Source organism: Perca fluviatilis, chromosome 4 (genome assembly GCF_010015445.1).
Source record: "Perca fluviatilis chromosome 4, GENO_Pfluv_1.0, whole genome shotgun sequence".
Taxonomy (NCBI): Eukaryota; Metazoa; Chordata; class Actinopteri; order Perciformes; family Percidae; genus Perca; species Perca fluviatilis.
This window is the reverse complement of record NC_053115.1, coordinates 22,885,736-22,907,706: the sequence shown is the minus strand read 5'-3', so window position 1 is coordinate 22,907,706 and position 21,971 is coordinate 22,885,736. Positions and strand designations below refer to the sequence as shown.

The 21,971-nt window shown below is 40.7% G+C and overlaps 1 protein-coding gene across 1 annotated transcript in view; it reads right to left on the bottom strand.

The window, feature by feature from the left end:
- Positions 1 to 1,519: 1,519 nt before the first annotated feature.
- LOC120556810 (neurexophilin-2) overlaps positions 1,520 to 21,971 on the bottom strand; it is a 46,134-nt gene continuing 25,682 nt past the window's right edge. Inside the window, exon 2 of the mRNA XM_039796538.1 lies at positions 1,520 to 2,924. Within this exon, the coding sequence (XP_039652472.1) occupies positions 2,106 to 2,924 (819 nt within the window). The 3' untranslated portion in view covers positions 1,520 to 2,105. The remainder of the gene's footprint in view (positions 2,925 to 21,971) is intronic.

Genomic DNA, 21,971 nt, shown 5'->3' with positions numbered 1-21,971 from the left:
TGACACACCAACCCGACGGCCGACCTTCGGCAGAAAAGGCAGTCGGACTGACTGCCTCCCCGAGTTGGTCAAAAAAGTGCCTCGGAACACACCGAAGCGACGCCGACTTGAGAGTACACGTTCTGCGCATGCGTGAGACGTAAAACGTTTCCATAAAAGCAGGCTACGTTAATCTGTATTCTCGCCCAAAAAATGAAAACTGGCAGCTGATTGGACGAACGCGTCACATGGGTCTGGCGACCATAATGGTGGCTCTTTCGGAATACGATCTCATATTTTACCGACACGTGTTTCTGAAAATATTATAGATTATTTTTTGGTGGCTTTTTCCATTTATTATAGAGTGACAGCCGATAGACATGAAAGAGGGAGAGAGATGGGGGATGACATGCAGAAAAGGGCAGCAGGTCGGAGTCGAACCTGCGCCGCTGCAGGACTCATGGGGTGAACGCTCTTACTGGGTAAGCTAGAGGCTGCCCCGCTGAAAACATTTTAAGCGAGAAATATGCCATGCAGTTGCTGAATCTGTCTTCATTCCAGATCGACAAAGGTCAGTTTAAAAGATTTTCATCAGATTTTGAGAGGCTCATCCCGCTTGTCATTTCCAGGTTAGCAATCCTGAGTCCGACAGCCCACCTTCCGATTCAACATGTCAAATCGGCCCAAATGAAGACTGATGGCTCGGTTTACGACGGCACGGAACACACTGAACAGACTCGAGTCACTGACCTCGCCAGACTGTCCGACGGCCGATATCGGGTTGGTGTGTCAGGGCCTTAAGAGAAGAAGAAGAGGGACAGTCTGAGATAGTCGCAAGGTGGAGGTGTTCCAGGTGTGTTTGTTTAATTTAGGTGATGAGGAGATTTATCCTTTCAGTTTTAACCTCTAATCTGGATGCATGAATATACATTTTTTGGCAATGGTGACGCTATCCTGCTTAATTTTTTCATAATCTTATATTTTTAGCCAAAAGAAAGTGAAGTAAAATGAGGATTATAAGGATTAAGGATTATTAGGTAGCTAAGATTAGAACATTGGCACCAGTGATACAGCAGTCAATAAATTGTGAGGAAGCCACCTGGAGATTTAGGTGCAACTGAAAAATGCTTCCTAAAATATACTTCCTTTCCTTGCACGATCAAACAAACAATCTGTCAGTCATATTACCTCCAATACAATATTTTTCTTTTCAGTTTCTGGGTAAATGTAATTAAAAATTATATCAGATACCTCCCTCAGATTCAATTACTGTATACCAACTCCCTCAAAAGGAGTCAAACATTATCATCATCTTAAGAATGTTTCACGGTTGGTTTTCATGTTAAAATTTAATCCTTCCCTTCAATATGTTTCAGAAAATTAAAAATTACATATCTTCACAGAAAGCTTGAGCATGAATTCCCAATCAGAGTGAAATGTAACTTAATTCATAATAGCGTCCTCGCTGAGATAGATAACATGAATATGCTGTGCCCCGCAAATGTGCTTGTAGCTCTGAACGGAAACCCAGTAAAAGACAGACAGTTTAAGAGATTTTAATGTGCTTATTCATACAGTATATTGTATGCATATCCAGCATAGCATTTCTCATACATATAACTTTCTTATATCCAGGGAAACGTGGAGCTGAGAGGATGATTAACAGTCAGTCTACCATAACATTACGTCCGCCATACAGTGATGGCACAGCACAGCCGACTCAGAGGCTCCCTTGGTACTCGGAGGGCATAATACTGATTCCAGCTGTTTTCAACAAAATGCTCCAACTGCAAAAAGTAATAACACTGATAAACAAATCTCTAAAAAACAATAAGTGTGCTGAGGTTGAGTACATTATTTACAGAAAAAAAAAGCTAATAAAACAGAAGTTAACAAATACAAAGTTGGAAAATATTCAGAGAACTCAGCCATATCCTAACCATCCATACCTCTGATTATACTTGATTTAAAACCCCATTCACAGCGGTTTAAGAGGCAAAAAACTGTCCCCTGCTTCTTCATCGTAATCAATATGACTATGATTTCCATCATTATCATTATATTCATCATTGTCATCATTAACATTGTCTTTTTCTTTTCTCTCTTTGCAGTTTAGTCTCACTTACTTATCCCAAGTAAGGGTGCTCACTTTGGAAGTTGTAGTCCGGACACACTTTTTGAACCAGCTTGTAATCAATGCTGAAGAAAGAGATGAAGATGCAGATCACCTTGAAGGGCTTGGCACAGAGCCAGGCAGCGTGAGACTGGGTGTGCTCTGTGAAGCAGGTCTGAGAAGGATCATACAGGCAGGGTTTGGGCTTCTTGGATCTGTTGGTTTTCTCATACTCCACCCGACAGTTAAAGGTCTTTGTCTCTTTAGGGTCGATGGTGGACTGCTGGGTCTCCTGGATCTGGACGTCCTGCTGAGTGTGAGGGTGCAGATGCTGCTGCTGGAGGACCTCAAACTCCACCACTTTGGTCGGCGGCACGATACTGACCGACACGTTCCCCAGGCTGGATGAGTTGTGGCGGAAGTAAACGGTGAACGTCCCATTGATGTGGTCCACAATCTTCCCTGTCACCAACAAGCTGAATTTAAGGGTCTTGACGTTGAAGTAGAAGTCTCCCCAGCCGAAGATCTTCTTGGTCTTCATGGCTGTCTTTAGTGAGGGTTTGCGCTTAGAGCGGTATCCTGTCTGGTCAAGGAGCAGGGACTGGTTCCGGGCCGAGTCGTATGGGTTGAAGAAACTGTAGGTGGGTGGCTTGGATTTCATGGGTGTCTGGTCGATGGAAGTGGAGAAGATACGTGTTTGGTATGGAGGCTTAACAACCCCCCCTGTTGTTCCTCCCACTGTGCCTCCACCCATGCCATATGGAAGAGTCTTCATCACAGACCCCACTGGGCCCAGGTCTGAGAACTCCACCTGCTTCTCCAACCCTTGGACCTGAAGAAAAGAAAAACAGAGAAGAAAAAAACTTTATTTAAATTTATTTTTTATATATTATTTATTATTTATTTAATTTTCACGTATTCTCCAGGAGAAAAAGCATCAGTTGTATTAGCTTAATCAGCACAAACAAAACATACTACATTTTGTTAAGACTACAGTTATCCACAACTTCTAAAATACACCTCTACTACTGTTAAAACGAGCTGGCTATAGATTAAAATGGATATTTGACAGCAGCCATGTAGGAAATCAAATTGCAGAAGTGGTCAAACTGTAAAACAGCTGACCAAAATCCGAATGTTCAAAAGCCAGATCGCTGGTTGTTTAGGAAATTGATCAGCTGTCAGGATGCAAAATTAACGTCAAACGACAACTGACCTGGCTGGAATTTAGCCCGGTTGGTTACCGGGTTGAGGGTAACCAATTTGGGATTCAAATCTGTCTTAATCCTTACAATGTCTACCCAGCATCAGCCACAGTGCAGTAATGGAGCAGTTAAAGGGTTCTGCATCGTGCTCAAGGGCTCTTAATATAAAATAGTGGGCACCATACAGGAGATCTAATACCAGCCCTTTCGGTTGCTGATGTAAAGCCAGAATATACTGCTCTCAGTACTGGGAGTTGAACCAACAACCTGCAACCTCTTAGCCATGCTGAAGAGGTCAGAGAGGCTGAATTATTCAGGAATTTTACATTACATCCAATCTTGAAACAGTCTGGACAAAATCTAATATTCAGAAAAGATTCCATTATGTCCCATTTCATTTTACACACATTTTCATAATCTGAAGTGTTGTATAGGTCACTCCTCTGCAGAGATCTTTTTACCTCACATGATTTTTTATTTCCGCGAGCATCCAAGTTGTTAGATGTTGTTATGTTTCATCTCTTGAATTCAAGAAAACAAAAACATCTATTTTTGTTAACACACTTTAATTTGTTGTCAGTGTTGCTCCGGAGAGAAAAACAACTCTGCACGTGAGGTAATGGATGTGAGCCTTTGTTAGTTCAGACAGCTTTCTGCCTTTAATCCACAGCCTAGGTGGTTATTTACTGAGCTGATTGACTGGAAATCTTCCCCTGCTCTCTTTCATGTCTCATCAATCACATCACTGCCACGCTCCACATCCATATATGCATTATATGAACACACTTTAAAACACACACACTGGAGCACACAGACACATTCGCATCGCATGCATACTTCAAGCTCGGCACTGTCATGAAGTGACAGCGACAAGTATTACAGCTATTTGGAGGGGTTACATGTGCTTCCCCTGAGGATGCATTTGGATAGAGTTTTAAAATGTTGTAGTGGATAAACAAACCAAAAGCATTAATGAAAACATCATTTTAAAACAAGTAAAGGATCTTTGTGTCTTCTCATGCAAGGACAGTTTCCCTCTCCCTTCACTCCTATCCAGGGCAGTGGAGCCGACAGGTTTGTGCCAAAGCGCTCCTCATTTTTCATCAATCACTGAACCTAATAATAACTCCATATTGCTATTCACTGAGGCAACAGTGCAGCACTCAATACAGCCCCTAATGTATTCAGTCATTCAATTAATGTATCTATGTCTGTTGGCCATTTATTAACATGCCCGCAGAGCTGATTTCTAAGTAAATTGATTGAGTGGAAAATAACTGGAAGTTTATTGACCACTGCAGGAATGAATTACCAAAAATAGACAGGTGTTGATAAATGACCATTGACTGGGATAATAGTCTTGCATTGCCAGATCTCCACAGCGCTGCAGAGGAGGGTCTGGCTAGTTCACACAGCATTCCGGGATGGGAGAAAAATGTGTTCTGGTATATTGGCATTTCTTTAAACCAATGACAATTGTCATGGGCGGCGCTAAACGCCGGACAAAGCCACGCTGCCGCTGAAATATAGAAACAGAATAATAATAACAACAGAAAACTCAGATTGGACAGATAGTCTAGCTAGCTGTCTGGATTTGCCCTGCAGAGATCTGAGGAGCAGTTAACCATAGTCCTCATAAATTCACTGGAATTTAAAATTCCAACACAAAGAAAGTGGAAGGTAACGGACATCCAACCGAAAAGAGGGACATCCGACGGAATTTCCTTGCGGCACTGGAGCAATCCTGGAAGTGGAACGTTGTGTATATCGACTAATGGGATAATCACCCAGTGAAGATTTTTAACAAACCCCGATTCCCTTTGGTATCATGACAGGAGGCCTATGCAGTAGTCTTACAATTTTAAGCTGGTGAATTGGTGATGTGAGCCGACTTTGACGCTGACAGGCAGGAATAAGCTACAGTTGATGGCAGAAAAACACCAGCATACATACAGCAACAAACAGTGTGTACAGTGCATGCGAGATGGGGACTTCCTTTGAATGCGCTGTCAGCAGTGCTGTCAGCTAGCTCCATGTGTTGCCATCTGTCAGGCTAACACTGCTAGTGCAGTCCTAATCATTTCTCTTGCTGATGGCACCAACCTCGAACTAGCACCATCATCATAATACTTAACCATCTTCAGCCGCAACATCACGCTAGGAACCTCAACCTAACCTTCAGGGTCAACTGTATGAAGCTCAAAAATGATTTTATGATGGGGAGATCGGTGCGGGTCTTTCTGAGGGGGGAAGAGAAACTGTACACAGTCAGCAACTTTAACAAACATCGATTGAGTGGAAAAAGATGAGTGTAGAAAGAGGGCTTTTTCTTCTGTGGCACAAAAAGTAATAAAATTCCAACGGAAACCAATGAATAGATGGACTTTGTATTAGCATAAATATAATTTTTTTTTGTGCTGGACAGTAAATCTATTTAAAGGGTGAGGATTTGTTAGAAGAAATATCAGATATTTTCTCTTGACATGAAATCCATAAGCTATAGACTTTTTGCAGAACCGCGGATGTTTGCTATAAGGTCACATCAGGCTGCGGCAACCAGAGAGAGATTGACGGTTTGAAAATACAGCTTCACGCTTTCCTTCCTCCTCAGCCTCTATTCAGTTTGGGTACAGTGACGGAAGGATGTTGCTGGGGTGATGAAGAGATGCTGAAGCTAAATACAAAAAAAAATAAACACAGACAGCATAAAAACAGAAATTACAGACAGACTATGTGTAATTTCAGGGTTAGTGCCAGAATCCCAAAGATCACTGTCAGATATAGAGGCTTAAAAGGAAACAGATGGTCTGCAATGATAACCATCTGGGAGATGCGTATCACATTTTGTTCAATTGTAAGCATGCAATAATAATAAGTATTAGGGAAAAAGTACATCTTTCTATCTATGATTAAGTATATTTTGTAATAACAGTGATATGAACCAAACCTTATGTGTCTTTTAAGAATGTTTTGCCTCTGGTTGAGTTATTTATGTTGACTGTTTCTGTGAAGCTGTACTACCAAAAATGTTAAGGTCAGCATGCTAACAGGCTCACAATGACAATGCTAAAATCCTTATGTCTAGCAGGTATAATGTTTACCATGTTTACCATCTTTGTTTTGCATGTTAGCAACCCTGGTATTTGCTAATTGGCACTAAACACAAGTACAGCTGAGGCTGATGGAAATGTCATTAGTTTTGCAGGTATTTGGTCATAAACCAAATTATTGGATGAATAAAAAGATCATGATGGCTCTATATAAAAAGTCAGAGGGTCATGAAAGTTATTACAACTTATACCAAGGGGTCGTCGAGACACAAAACCACAAAAGTGATCTCATGGTTTTGCTAGAGGAAGGGTCAGGGGATCATGAAAGTTAGGATTCATCCTCTGGGGACCATGAATGACATTGCCATCACTAGAGCCACGGCACTAGCATGGCTAATCTGAATATGATAAGGAAAAATGTACTGTGAGAATAGGAAATTGTTGGTTAAAATTTAGCTTTACAGGAAACATAAGTGTAACTGTCATGCTCCCCAAAAGAACCTACTCAACCTATTCAGCCCACTAGAAATTATTTTTCAAAGATTATTTTCATGGGTAGTTCCGCCTTTAATGATAGGACAGCTCAGACATGAAAGGGGAGCGAGAGATGGGGAAGACATGCAGCTAACCGTCACAAGTTGGACTCAAACCTGGATCTTCTGCGTTGAGGAATTAACCACAATATATGTGTGCCTGCTCTACCAACTGAGCTAACCGGCCACCGACTAGAAATTATTTTAAAGTAAAGATCTGAGAAAGCTTGACTTGGGGGGTTTGTTATGGGTTCCCTGCAAAGTTCCCCACATAGTGAAGCTTTACACGCGTCAACACGGCATTAGTGTTTCCTCCATTTAGGAATGAGATTCCTGTTTGGTAGGATGCTGGGGGAAATCATAGCAGAAGATGGAATAAGTATTGTAGTGGACTTATACATATGTATGATACAAGCAACTCAATAACAGCACAATCATAGGAAGAACAATCAAATTACAGAGCTTGGGAGATAGAGTGAGATAGTGAAGAAAATGATATTAGCGGAGAAGTGAGATGAGGAGAGGAGAGAGTAAGGAGATCTTGTACATTTTCTAGGAATGGGGAACATTAATCATCTATAACTTCATTTGGAGGTTCATATAGGCAAAAAAGCCACTTTAGTTGCGACTTACACGAGAAGCCTATAACCTACCTGCAAGTACATGCAAGAATGAAATGTAGGAATTGTTCAATAAGGAGATTATGAGTGTAGCTCAGACTGAGTGACAGAAAAAAAGACACACATACTGGCAGATAGAGAAGGTATTCAAGAGAGAAAGTGAAGGATAGACTGCACGGTAAAGGGCTTCACACTAACTTATTATGTAAGGAATAGGTCAGATGAGCTCTAGAATTGACTGCTGAAACCTGATATATCACATGCCACCACAATTAAGATCTCTTTGCGTCATTAAGGAAGGATCAATGGTATCATCTCTGCTCTACCTTTCTTTCCCACTCTCTCTGTCTATCGGGTATCTGATCCTCCGTCGGCAGTTTGTTCTCTCTCGCTTCATCCATAACTTCCACACCTCCTTGATAGCGCGAGTATTCAGAGGAAATGGACCTCGCTCACCGGCTCCCCAAGCACACATCCGACTCCCTCTCCTGCCTCCCGCCCTCCCATCCTTCCCCCGAAGGACTGATGAGAAAATGAGAGCTGCTTGTCTCTGAGCTCTCTCCCGGGCTTGTTCCTTTGTTTAATTGGAGTTTTATTGGTGACAATCAATTCATTTCTATACGTGCTCCAGGCTGCATTGATCTGCTGTCACAGAGAAGAGTCTAATGTACAGCTCCACTCCCACCGCACTACAAACCACAGGCTCTCATGCCAGCTACTATTATTTATTTTTTTTTACTTTCTGTTTTTACCATTTACTGATTCTTGGGATTTAAAGTTGTGATTTGTTTTTCAGGTGTACCTCATAGTTCCTCTAGAGGAGGAAGAGAGGCCGCAAACTATTTATAAGCAGTAAGAGGACTCCAGGATGAGAAGTTGAATACCAATCAGTGTTTACTTTGAAGTCAATGTTTACCTTAAATGCTCCTAAATGCCATAAAGCTGTTCAAGCTGCTGGTGGAAAGCTAAATATCTTTTAGTAAAAAAAGTTATCTTACTGTTGTTCTGAACTTGAAAGATGACATTTTTTTTAATTACACCATTGATACTGAGGTATGAGTTGTGTTGTAAGACCCTTAACATTCAAGGACTTTCATTTCAGCTATCCCGTTACTATTTCGGGTACTTAGATATTCAGTGGTGGAAACTAACTAAGTACATTTACCTTAGTACTGTACTTAAATACACTTTTTAGGTACTTGTACTTGACTTGAGTATTTCCATTTTATGCTAATTTATACTTTTTATTCCACTGTATTAATTTGACAACATTAGTTACTAGCTATTCTGCATATATCATATCATCAGTCAATTGTATCATATTATCAATACAAAATATAATCAACTAATAAATGATTATGTATTATTATAGATTAAACTAGCCAGCATTATATAAAGTAATTAAATTAGCTCCACCTTACTAAAGGCAACATTAAAGTGATTAACATGATAATGCATCAATAATGAGAATCCTGTAATAAAATAAATATTGTTTTGTTTATTGTTAATACCGTATTGAGTACTTTTAGTACTTTAAAGCTGTAGTATGGAACTTTTGTCTCACGCCTCTGTTTCCACAGACACCAAACACCAGAACTCCAGTATACTGAGAAATATAGAGAGCTTTTCCTGGTGGTAATAGGCTTAATCAGAATTATGTGAACTCCAAGGTCTTGAATGCAACAGACATTTATTTATGTGTAAAAGTTGCACTATAGCTTTAATGTATATTTTGATGGTAATACTTTTGTACTTTGCAACATTTTGAATACAGAACTGTTACTTGTAACTGAGTATTTCTAGAATGTGGTATACTGTATTGCTACTTTTACTTAAGTAAAATATCTGAGTACTTCTTCCACCAGAGTAGATAATACTGAGACCCAGAATGCCTTACAGTGACTACACATGGGAATAAGAGTCATTATTTAGGGAAATCTCCACAGGACATCATCTTTGCTTTTTCTTCATGATGTAGTTCTGTTAGTTTCACTGGTCTCTGGCGTCCGGTGCACGCTGGAGCAGTTTTTTACAGCTAAGTGTGAAGTGAATGAGATGAGGGTCAGCACCTCCAAGTCAATGTACTGCTGCCCCCGAGTGAAGGAGTTCAGGTATCTTGCAGTCTTGGTGACAATTGAAGGTAAGATAGGTTGTAAGATCAACAGGTAGATTGTTGCACCATCCACAGGAAGCAGCATGACTGAAAGCCTGTAATGATGAAAAAGCTTTTGTCTGCGGCTCATAGTCAATAAATGTGATTCACATGTGTCTTTAAGTTTGTTGATGGACAGTTGTTGCAAGAGCTTACTGATTATTGTTATTGTTGTTATAGCAATTTTTTGTTTAAGTTTTCATTCTTCCAGAGTTTTTGGCAGTTACCAAACAGCTTCAGGTGCATTACCACCATACTCTGGGCTGGAGTAGGGCCAACCTCAATTTGCATGTAGTCCGTAAAAACCAGGACAGATTGCAATCAGATTTGTGATCTTGCCAATGTCAACGCATATATGTCGCTAAGTGCAAAATAATTTTTTTAATTAGCGAATACATGTGGCTGACATTGCAGTGTCTGCTAAAGTGGGTTCCAGACTTCCAGACGTGAAAGAAACTTCAGTTGGCAACAGACAGGCAGGTCTAAAACAGGTGAATAAACAGAATCAAGCAGCAGGACATCTGCAACAGTTAGTCAAATAAAGAAAACATATTTCAATGTTGGAGTTGGCAGAACATCGCACAGTGTCTGGACTCACCTTTGGGGTGAGGGCTAACGACCTAAGACCTGCAGAAGGAGCATGGAGTACATGTGCTGCTACTTGCATTGAAAGAAGCCAGTTAAGGTGCTTTGGGGATTTACAGTTGTAACACCATTGATGCTTCCCTGTAGCAGCTTGGGGCAGACCCATAGGTCTTATCCCAGGGGTTTCAAATCCCATCTGCCTTATGAACATGGCAGGATCCCCCTAGAAATGTTATAGGACCATAGAATGTCTGGGCCACCACGACTGGGAGCTGAATTGGATCTTGGGACAGAGCTAAAACAGACACGTTAGATATAGAAGTCAAACCTTTGTCTGTTTGGTTAAAGGACATTTCATAATTTTACAAAGTGCTCATAACTGCTGTAAAAATTGAACTAATTTGTGAGACCAATAAGACAGAGAAAGCTGACTTAAACATATTTAGGTGTTGGTTGTGTGGTACTGTGGCTCAGACAACGATCATATAATAATAATAAAGAAACTTTATTTCCTTCGGCCCCCAAAAATGGGAGAACTGAAAATGACATTTAATTACAAAAAGGAAAATAAAGCCAAGAGGAAAAAAGATAAACCAGTAAGAAGAAAATGGAGAGAGAGAGAGAGAGAGAAAAAAGAAGAAAAGGAAAAGGCACTAAAAATGATTTCGCAGTCCAGTGGTGTCGCTGGATTATCAAGAAAATGAAAGCTACTGAGTCAGGGAGTATCAGGGAGCAAGAAAATGGAGCCGAGACAGATAACATAAGGGAGAAGAAGAAAACGAATAAGAGAATGAGTGTAGAGAAAGCAGAGAGGTCTGTAAGACAATGTGAGGGGAAAGTGCAAAGAAAGAGAGAAAAGGTAAAAAGACTATATATATACGACACACAGTGAGATTATGAGTGCAATAAGACAAAAATGAGAATCACTTCACCCCATAGAGAATAATCAGTGGTTTCTTGAGAAGTAATATCTGTAATATTGTTTCGAAAAGTTACCAGCTCAGCTCTGAAATAATTTTTTAGTTAAAGAAGGGATGAAGTACTTTTTCCACATATCAGGCGAAATGTAAAAAGTATTCTGGTTGATCATGAGCAAAGGTTTCAATAAAGAAAAAACAGTACTTTCCATTTGGCCAACATCTAGCATATGCAGCCAATAAAGCTGTGTACCAGTATTGGAGCAAGCATCAACTGAGGAAGAAAGAAAGAAAGAAAGAAAGAAAGAAAGTAAGTAAGAAAGAAAGAAAGTAAGAAAGAAAGTGAAATAGTACTCTCCGCCATCTCCCATCTACATAAGAGGATTTATGAAGGTATTGTGTGCCAGCTTATGTGTTCTATGCTGACAATATTACAAAATATTGCAGATGCCACTATGATTGGACTGAGAGGGAAATGTAAAAATCCCCGGTTCTGGTGTGCAGTAAGAAATTCAACATATGTCGCAATACAAACCCTTCCATCTCTGTTGCATTGCTTTGGCACTTTTAAGGTTCTTTAAGGTTTCGTGTTTTACTGTATTTGTCTTTACAGAGTTTCAGTACAGTTTATTAAAAAGATAGATTATAAAGACAGTAGCGTTCACGTATACAAGCAGGCACCATCTTGTGAAAACAGTCCCATGACCAGTCAAACGACGAATGCCGTGCTTGTGCTATGTTACTGGTTGCACGTTGGCGTTCGTCGTTCGACTGGTTGTATACGTGAACGCTACTGTCTTCATAATCTATCTTTTTAATAAACTGTCTGTACACTTACAAAGTTCTCAATGCTTCGGTTTACATGTAGAGACCCTCATTATGCTACTGTGGAAGTGTGGTGCTATTTTGAGCCTTGTTAGTGGTGTAGAAATAGCGATTTCTTTTTACTTTACCCTCTGCCCCGACGAATAGCTTTATAAGCTAATCAGCAGTTTGCGGTGGCTTGTTTCAAGCTAGAGACACATTCGATTAGCATGAAAACAGATCCCAGAGAATGGTCGACTCGGTAATCATGTGTTATTAACCCCTAGGTTCATTTTGCACCGGAATTGTCCTTTAAGGAAATTTCTTTTGGAAAATATTGCAATTTTATTTACAAGGCAGATAAGGTCCTTAAACTCTGCCAACTGTAACACACAGCTGTAAACTACTCCAGTTTAAATTAGGATGGTAGAGCTGTGAATCACTAATTTAAAAGGAACAACCACAACCAAAAACTGAAAGTATGGAGGAGGAAATGATAACTGCCTCTATAGCACAACGCAATAAAACAAGGCTATAAACTCATGTAGATTTACTGCCCTAAACAGACTATACCGCTCTTATTAACACCACCTTTTGTAAAACATGGTGGGATTATGGAGCTATGAAAGATATTAACCCCAAGGACTGTACTTTCTCCCAGTGAATATGAATCAGTGCCAAATAAGCATTCAGTGCTTACAACACATTGGGCATCGTGTTGTGAGTGGGAGTTTTCATTGATGTATGTTTAAACAATGCTGCCACAGCCAAATCAATGAGAACACGATGTGTATTGGATGTATTACTGGAGAATATCAACATTATATCAGTATCACTGATAAAACAAAGACACAATTAAAAATAAAAATGAATAAAATTGAAAATGAAATCACAAATTGTGTCTTGGTGAACTACATGATTCTCATCAATTGCAGTCCCGCAACTTGAATGAAAAGTATTGTACTCTTGCCCTTACCCTATAATCAGTTTTTAAAATCAGTCACAAAACAGGACTGTGAAAACACAGCTCACGTCTATTATGTCTTCCTTCACATCTGTCTACGGCGTCTGCTGAAAGGTAGACAAGGGAGGGAGTGAATACAAACGGCAGTATGCTTTATCTAAAAAGTCATTAGAAGATTTTGCTCTCAGGAGCCAGACTTCCGTGACGATAGATCAACTGTGTGCAGGAGTCCTCCCTTGTTCCTCCTATCTTACTGATCACATCAGATCAGCATGCCGGAGTGTTTTTTGCCTGGCTGGCTGGGTGGGCAGACTTCCCACATGTCTCCAGTGATGCCACGGCACCTGATCAATCACCCTCGGCAACTCTTTGGGGACTCGTCGGAGAGGAAGTGAGGGACGAAGGAAGGCATCGGTGGATTGAGGGTCTCTCGTTTGCATGCGGGATGGCAGGCAATGCATCAAAAGATGACAGCTATCCCATTCTTTCTTAAATAAGAGTGGTGAGACTCTTGCTGGCTGTGCCTTAACTTTAATCATTCATCTAAATAACTGTTGCAGAAGTCTGCAAGTGGAGGGGGCCGCAGCCAAGCAGGCTGCCATGGGCCTGGGGAATATGAAAACTGACGTCGCGCTACTGGATTTCTCATTTGTAAACGTGTAAACATATATCTGACTCAGATTGCAAAAGCACAAAAGCGCTTGTCTTGATCACCCACAACTCCCCCCCCCCCCTTCTCTCTCATAGATTTATGTATTGAACAAGCTTGAAATTCATCAAAGTTAGACTGAGCAGGTTCGGAGGAGGTGCAGGGTACTCGGGCTCTGGCAGCATGAGCGAAGTGTTGAGCAGCTAAGTGACAGTGATTGATGCCCTCTGTGTTTTGCAACTTATCAAGCGCATATACACGCTCTGCAAACAGATAAACAGCAAAAACATTTGAGATAAATAAAGAATCAAATAAACACAGGGGACTTGCAAAAAAGAAGAAGTAAAAAAAACTATCTGCATAGTGAATAGACGAGATGGAAAGAAGGAGGGAGAAGAGAGGCAGAGATTCCCAGCGGGTGCAATTGAGCCTGGGAGACGTCAGTTGGGAAGGGATACAGGGACACACGGGACGACTCCGACAAGTCACCCAGGCGGCAAAATAAAGCCGGCTTCCTCAGATTTGTTTCCAGAGCTCATCGGTAGGAGAGCTGGATGACGGATGGACTGGCGCTGGGCGCAACGTGAGCGTGTCAAAGTTACTCACCATAATAAAGACCTGCTCTTTTTTCTTCCATTCGCTTCCTTTTTTTTACAGCCACCTGCGGTCCCACTGCCTACAACCCATTTCATTTAACTTTAATCTGCCTTTGTTTTTCTTCCTTTACCCCTCAATACCTTCATCCTTCCTTTATTCAATCTCTGATCTGTCTTCCATCCCTTCTTTGGTCCCTTATTTCCTGCATCATTCCTTTTCTCCATCCCTCTATCCTTCCAACACCTAATTCATAACGTAATTGTAATTATGAGTTCATCCTGACACTTCTTTCCTTTACAAATTTTCTAACTATCATATGCAGTCCCGGCAGAATGGATGGGCATTGACTGAGTCAACTGTGCCGGCCCTGGACGAGCCTTCGTCCCCAAACTCAGACTAGCTAAATGTAATGTATATTTTACAAGACTTTACAGACCCCTTTTTAGTTTACTGCGGCTCCTCTGGCAGCAGGACACCGTCTCTCCCTCTCATCTCATTTCTCGCCGTGTGCACGGCTGACATGAGTGAGTGACTATGGTAATGGGCAGCGGTGTCGCCAGGTCATTTTGTCAGGGCACCTCTTCCTAACTGGACGCGATGCGAACAAGTGATTATTAGATTGTTCTGGTGTTTCTCAATGAAGATGTTCTAACCTGCTCTTTGTTAGTGAACAGGCTAAGCAGCATTTGGCTTGTTTGAAAAACCTCTGGCTCTGGCTCTGTTTTTTTCAAGGTTTCACACACGTCCTCCATCTCATTGGTCAAAAAAAGAACTGAAACTATACTCCAACTATATAGAAACAAGGCCGACAAAAGGTAACTTACCCTAACAAATATTAGCCGTTTGTTGACAGAACAATAGTAAAATGCCAACCTGGCTGAGTTTCAGAGGAGCACACAGCAGTGAAAGGCAATGTTGGCAATGTTGGCTCTGGATTGTTACAATAAGAGAAAACGATATGTCGACCTTCACTCCTTCACATAGGCTACCAGGACTGTTAGGTAACAGTCTGATCACAATTGTTTTGTGGTTCGCATCCTAGCTACTGGCTTGAGCTCTGTGAGTTGATTCTTAAAGCAGTCACGAGATCTCGGAGAACAAAGCGACCCAAAGCAGGGTTCAGTTCACAATGTTCTAAAGGTTAAATGAGACAAACAAGGATATAAACATTTTCTAACAATCGCTGCATTCACTTCAATGACGTGAGAGTAGATAGATAAGAAAGAGGATCCATGGAAAAGGAGGATTGGTAGGTTCACACAGATACATCTTCAGAAAGGAAAACAGTGTAACAATTTATGATACAAATTTATGATACCAATTAAAATAGATGAGAGAGGCTTTCTTCAGCGTTATAACAGAATGGATTGTAACAGATTCACAACAGTGACCCTCTCCGTGACTGTAACTGACTGAAAAAAAGCAGTGTTGGCTAAATATCACAACAACAAAAAATCTCATCTCTCTTTGCTGTGTGCAATCGTTCGTAGTATATCTAGTTTTTTGCATTCCATGTGCCACAGTACGCTGCTCGATGTATGTTAGGGGGAGGTGTTAACCTGGAATTTTTTGACTGCTAAAAAAGCATCAAATTGTAATTGAAAAATTATCACTGGCTAAGCCTGTTTATGTCATGTTTACTTGTATCACTCTGCTGGTCTGAAATCAATCTACATCTTGGCAGTGTCAAGATGGGAAAATAGCTGCATTTCCACTGACCTGTTAAAGGGGGGATAGAATGCAAAACCGATTTTACCTTGTCATAGTTGAAAAACGACAGTGTGGAGGGTAAACAGGACATACATAGAACCTCAAAATCCCATTGACACCTCTTTCCTCTGCAAATCTAACAATTTGAAACTGCCTCTGAAAACGGGTAAATCTCAACGCTAAATGAGGAGGAGCCACCGAGTTGACGTCAACTCGGTGGCTCCTCCTCATTTGGCGTTAGTCTCTACCTTTGTCACGCCCCAACATTTACATAGGCTACACCACTGACAGTTTAGTCTTCTGATTCTAGTTCAGTGAATCTAGTAAATGTTATACATTGTTCGTCTGCTTTTTAATTACTAAATTCACTTCTGATACTTTTTTATGTGAGAAATCAACTATGTAGAGGTCAAATATGGGCTGTTTTATGAAAATTCATTTTCTCATTGACCCATCATTCCTTCCTTCCTTTATCTCATGTTCCAGCAGTCTCCATCCTTTCATTCATCTATAACTAGAATTTCAAATTCTGATTGTTCCTTAATTTCTTTCATACTTCATACTTCTACTTCCCTTCCTTCCATCCTTACTTACTTGATTTTTCTCTCATCTCTATATTATTCTTTGCTTTATTCCGTCTTTCCAGGTTTTATTTCTTTACTGTTCCACCCATGACTAGACATGACTAGAGTTACTCTACTACCTGATAACTTCCTCCATCTTTCCTTCCTTGATTCCTTTCATCCCTCATCCCTCTTGCATTCCTTTTTCTTCTTCCATTTCCTCACCTTTGCATTCTTCCTTCCCTTATTTCCCTGCACCCATCTGCACGTCTGTGACTAGCTCCTGATACTTCCTTCCTTAATTTCAGTAACCCCTCATCCTTAATTCAATCCCTCCATTTGTCCTTCCTGACTACTTTCCTTCCATCCTGCTGCCAGAGTCCAGGACTCCCAGTCTCTCTACCTGATTTGGGAGTCAGCGGACTTTTGTGATGTAATAGGATGATTAGACAAAGATGAAAAGACTAAGCGTTTCCATGTCTGCTTCTTCCCTGCTGTGAAGGACAATTTCCATGTGTTTGGGGCCTAAGCTGAGTGGGGCTGATCGGGGGCAAAGCTCAAACCTGTGAGGGGATACATGGCTCTCTGGTTTGGGGCACACTGTCTTCACCGGGGCTGATGGCAGAGTTAATTGGAGAGAAAACAGTGGGAGGTGCCAATGAATAAAACCCCTCAGAGATGCCGGCAGCAGGACACGACAGCATTCACCTTACACTTCAAGGTTAGGCACACACGCGAAAACACACAACTGCTACTGAAGCGACAAGGTTCCTGCAGTATCATTTGCATAGAAAGCACAAGATTAGCTCCACTTTATTTTGTGAGAGTAATTTGATTAAAAGGAGCTGGAAATAACACGATGGATAAGATAGATAAATATAAGACAACACATACACATTCAAGCACACAATGTATAGCAAGTTTTCTCCTCTCCTGCCTTTTGGATGCCTTTGCCAGTGTATAAATCACCCTGCTTCAAGGACGCAGCATTGGGACCCCTAACTGGGATCTTTCACATCCACCATCTGGACGCAAAAAAACCAGAGTGCTGACCAGCGGCCCTGCTCTCATTCTCAGGACGAGCTGCAAGATGGGGGTTGGGTGTATACTGTAGATAGCAACCTAACGATCCAATGACTGCTTAGTGTGTCCTGGACTTTATAAAAAAATCCTCTCTGCAGATGAAAATGAGTCGAATAGAGCAGTAATGAAAATGTTTGAGAGAGCGACAGAGGCCAGAACAGACAAAAAGAAGAGAGAGAGAAGCCGTCATGTTGCTGCTCATCCAGAACTGTCCCAAGTATTCATTCACACTCTCCCTCCCTCTCTCTTTCCTCTTCGCTCGCCCTCCTCCAGAGACGTGTCCTTCTATCATTCGACTTGGTTTCACACTCCGAGACCCAATATCAGAGTAGATATGAATGAAATGAACACAGGATTGTCTTTCCACAGACAATTGTGTCCACTGCGGTTATTTGTGTCATGCTATCCACTGGTGTTAGTAGGCCTATATCTCTCTGGGCCTCTCACTCGTCTGCCTGCCTGCTGTCTTTCCATCAGGCCGAAAACATTACTGAGGACAGCAGTATTCCTCTTTCTCTCCCTGTCTACCTGATGGGACAGTCACTCACACACACACACACACACACACACACACACACACACACACACACACACACATACACACACACACAATTCTTGATCGCAGATGCCCACATGCATCATAAACATATCTGGTGTTAATGCTGAAGCCTACATATATCTGAAAATGTATTTACTTTATCCAGTGATGCAAATAGGGCTGCAACTAATTATGATTTTTTTATTATTTTTACATTGCTGATTAATCTGCAGATTATTTTCACGTTTTATCGTTTGTCTATAAAATGTCACAAAATAGTGAAAATGCCCATTAACATTTCCTGAAACACAAGGCGATGCCTTTATAAATTGCTTGTTTAGTCTGATCAACAGTCCAAAACCAAAAGATAATCAATTTATAACACATACTGTATAAAACAAATATAATCTGCAAATTTTCAAAATTGGGAAACTGGAATTAGAAAAAAAATCTCCCTAACAATCAATCGATTATCAATTGATTGCAAATTACTTATCTGTCAAACAACTAATGCATAAATCCCAAAAATCCAATAATGCCATGCCATAAGGCCATCCTGCTAACTGATATGCAACATTGCATGCAATGGCCAAACACAACCTGAGATATATAAGATCATTTGTATTCATTAAAACTTTCTTTGTAGCTTTGGTTATTGTTTCCGTTCTGATAGCATTTTACTCACCAAGTTAGCTGCTAAGAACAACCAAAACTGCAATTTTGTGGTCAATACGATATTGATATTTTTAATTTAACAAATCCCCAAAAATACGTCTGTATTTCTTTTTTACATTAACACAAACATTTTGATAAGGATCCCTTTAATTGAGTTATAATAAAATCGTGATCAAGTGATGTACTGAGCAGGACATTTTACAGTTGTCTTTGCTCCTTGTTGGACAAACTATGCTTCTAAATCACCTCAAACACATCTTTGGCATTTCCAAACGTCAGTTTCTTTCTTACTTATTAGTCGACATATACGATACAGATATATCTACAATAGGCAAATATTGGCTGTTATACTGGTTTGGCTATTCCAGCTCTGCTGCCAAGATCTGGGAACACGGTGACAAACCAATAGATTAACCAGATTATCTAAACCAGTTTATTTGGAGGTAAAACCAAAAGTGAGTCATTTTAATAATAATCCCTTAATACACATTAAAACTGTTTGTGTGCACAGCTAAAACAAGCAAGGTTAAAAAAGAAAGTTTGACCAAGAAGTTGATCTGTGAACTGTAATGGTAAGAGTAACATATTTACTGTTCACCTTCCTTTTCAAGTAAATATGAGTTTAAAACCCGTCAAATCATCTGGGTGCACGTTTCTTGCCTCATTTGGCTTCTTTTTAGCAAAGTCTCTGTGTACCCAGATCTTAGTAATTAACTAGATAAGTACAATCGTAATTATCCTTGGTATAAACGATAACGTCTCACTGACAAATTAGCCAACCCTTCCTTTGTATGACTTCTGCAAAATAACTTCGAAATTTGTATAGAAAGTTAAATTGTGGCACTGCTATGATAGCTACATTTGTATTAGTAACCTGCACTCATTCACACTGCTTGTGTTGATTCAACAGCGATAAAAGGCTCTGGACAGACCAAGACATGTGACTAATAGTCCAGCAGGATCTGTGGTTCAATTACTGGGTAGGGCAGCTCTCCTCTGCCCCTTGGCTAGATGCTTTACTGGAATAGCTTCAGTAAACACACACACACACACACACACACACACACACACACACACACACTGAAGCACACGCCAGAGCCCACGCACACGCACAGCCTTTATAAATGTGATGTCACTGACCAAGGGATATCAACACTGATACATTTCTCTCCCTCGTTTTTTTCCTTAAAGATATGTCCAGAAGAAACACATTGGAAGATTGGATATTGGCACTATCTAAATTAATGTTTTTAGGCCCTGGGGAGGCAATGGCTCACTGCACCGTCTGGGTCTTTAAAAATCAGGTGACAGCCGATGAAAAGCTTGGCTGAAGCAGTTTATCCACAATGAGTGAGAAAACTCAGGAAATGAATACTGACCTATGAGGTCTTTTGACAGTTAGTGGGTGGGAAACCAGTTTCAGCTGGATTCCTAATTTCACTCAACTGGCAACTGGTCTCTTGTAAGTTTGAATCCAAGGACTCGTAAGGTACATCTTGGGCAAACAAACTTGATTTACTGAAAGATGTCAATTCCATTATGTTCCATGTAGCACAGCCTCAGTTTTGGACACTATGTGTTTAAAAACAAAAGCAACTGGGCCTTGGCATTCACAGAAGCAAAAAAATGATGAATGACAAAGCATGATTAGAATTTTCTTGAGCTCCCCCACTGGTCCAACCCAAGCTACAGTGACAAAACTGAACTGACTGACACACGCACACACCAACGCCCACACGGTGTAAACACAAGACGGGTTTAACGATCTGGCATGCTTCCAGAGCAGATGGGTGGGTGGGGTAGGGGAGTGGGGTGGACCTGGTGGGTGGGGGGAGCAGGAGAGCGCCAATCTGTCATTTCTAACAAGCCAGGAGACTTGCAGCCAGGGCAGGTCACAGACACACACACACACACGCGTGCACTCCTCGTCCTTATGCAGGCGTCACATTCCGACTGTGGCATTCCTGCTAATTAGAACACAAATTAATGATCCAAGCAAGTGAGACTCTGGCTGAGGCTGACTCTCCCTCCCTCTAGTCAACATTTAGCCTTCCTCTCGGTTGCATCTTCCTTTGCATTGGCATCTCAGTCTTAGTCCTCTTCTCTTTTGTTTAACCTTTCTTTTAGTTCTATTTTCCTTTGTCTTTTTATGTCTTCTCTTCCAAGACAGGTGAGAAAAACACTAAAGGAAGGAATGATGTGCAAATACAACCTGTTTCTAATTTATCAATCAAGAAAGAAAGGGCATCATTTGCATACTGAAATCCAGCTTGTAGGCGGAGGCAAATATGCTCAGACATCTGTCCAAGGGGTTGTGTAAAACCTTTTGCATGTTGAAAATATAGTCATTAACTGCCATTAAAATAAAGGTTATTATCGAAAAAAACGTTTCAATGAAATTTAGTCCAGTTTCAAAAGATGGCTCGACAACTTTCCTGTGCTGTTTTCACTCTAACAAAAACAAGCTGAGACTTTGGTAAAAAAACAGAAAGAAAAAGCCACAAGCCTCTCCACCATAAAATCAATTCCACTTTTATAAATCTCTATTAAATGACAAGGAACAATGACCGACATGGAGTCGCCGGCGAGCCGCCTCCACATGTCGCTTACCTCTTTTAATTAGTCCATACAGCATGCTGACATCCAGACTGGGAAGGTCCAAGAGAAGCCGTAACATTATGTGAATGTTATTTTTGTCATGACTTTTCAGACTAGTGCTTCAAGACTGAATAACTTCCACGTTTGCATAGACTCTACATTTAACGGTCGACCGTGAACAATCCAAACATATGTTCTTCTGTCATTCGCGGTTTTAAAATCGTTGTGGTTTCAAACACGTCATTAACATTGTGAAACAGTAGCAGCTGGGTCATGTTTAGGCACCAAAACTACTTAGTTAAGTTTAGAAAAAGATCCTGGTCATATGTTATGTTACTTGTATTCCGGTTACCCATGTGACACAGAACATGATCTAGCCTAGTTCTGGTTTTTCCGTAAAGTAAAAAAAAAAACTCGCTTTTTACTTATATTTTCAAATGGGACACGAGTGAAAGTCCTGTTTGTTTGACAACTAGACTCCACTTTTGGCCACTAGAGGGCGCCGCCACTATAAACGTAAATATAACTTGTAATTGCTGCTTGAACAAATTACTTACAATGGGAGCTTTTTTTTTTTTCTCAATAAAAAAAAAACTATAAATAAAGGTAGCCATGTAGTTATATCCTAATTTGCTC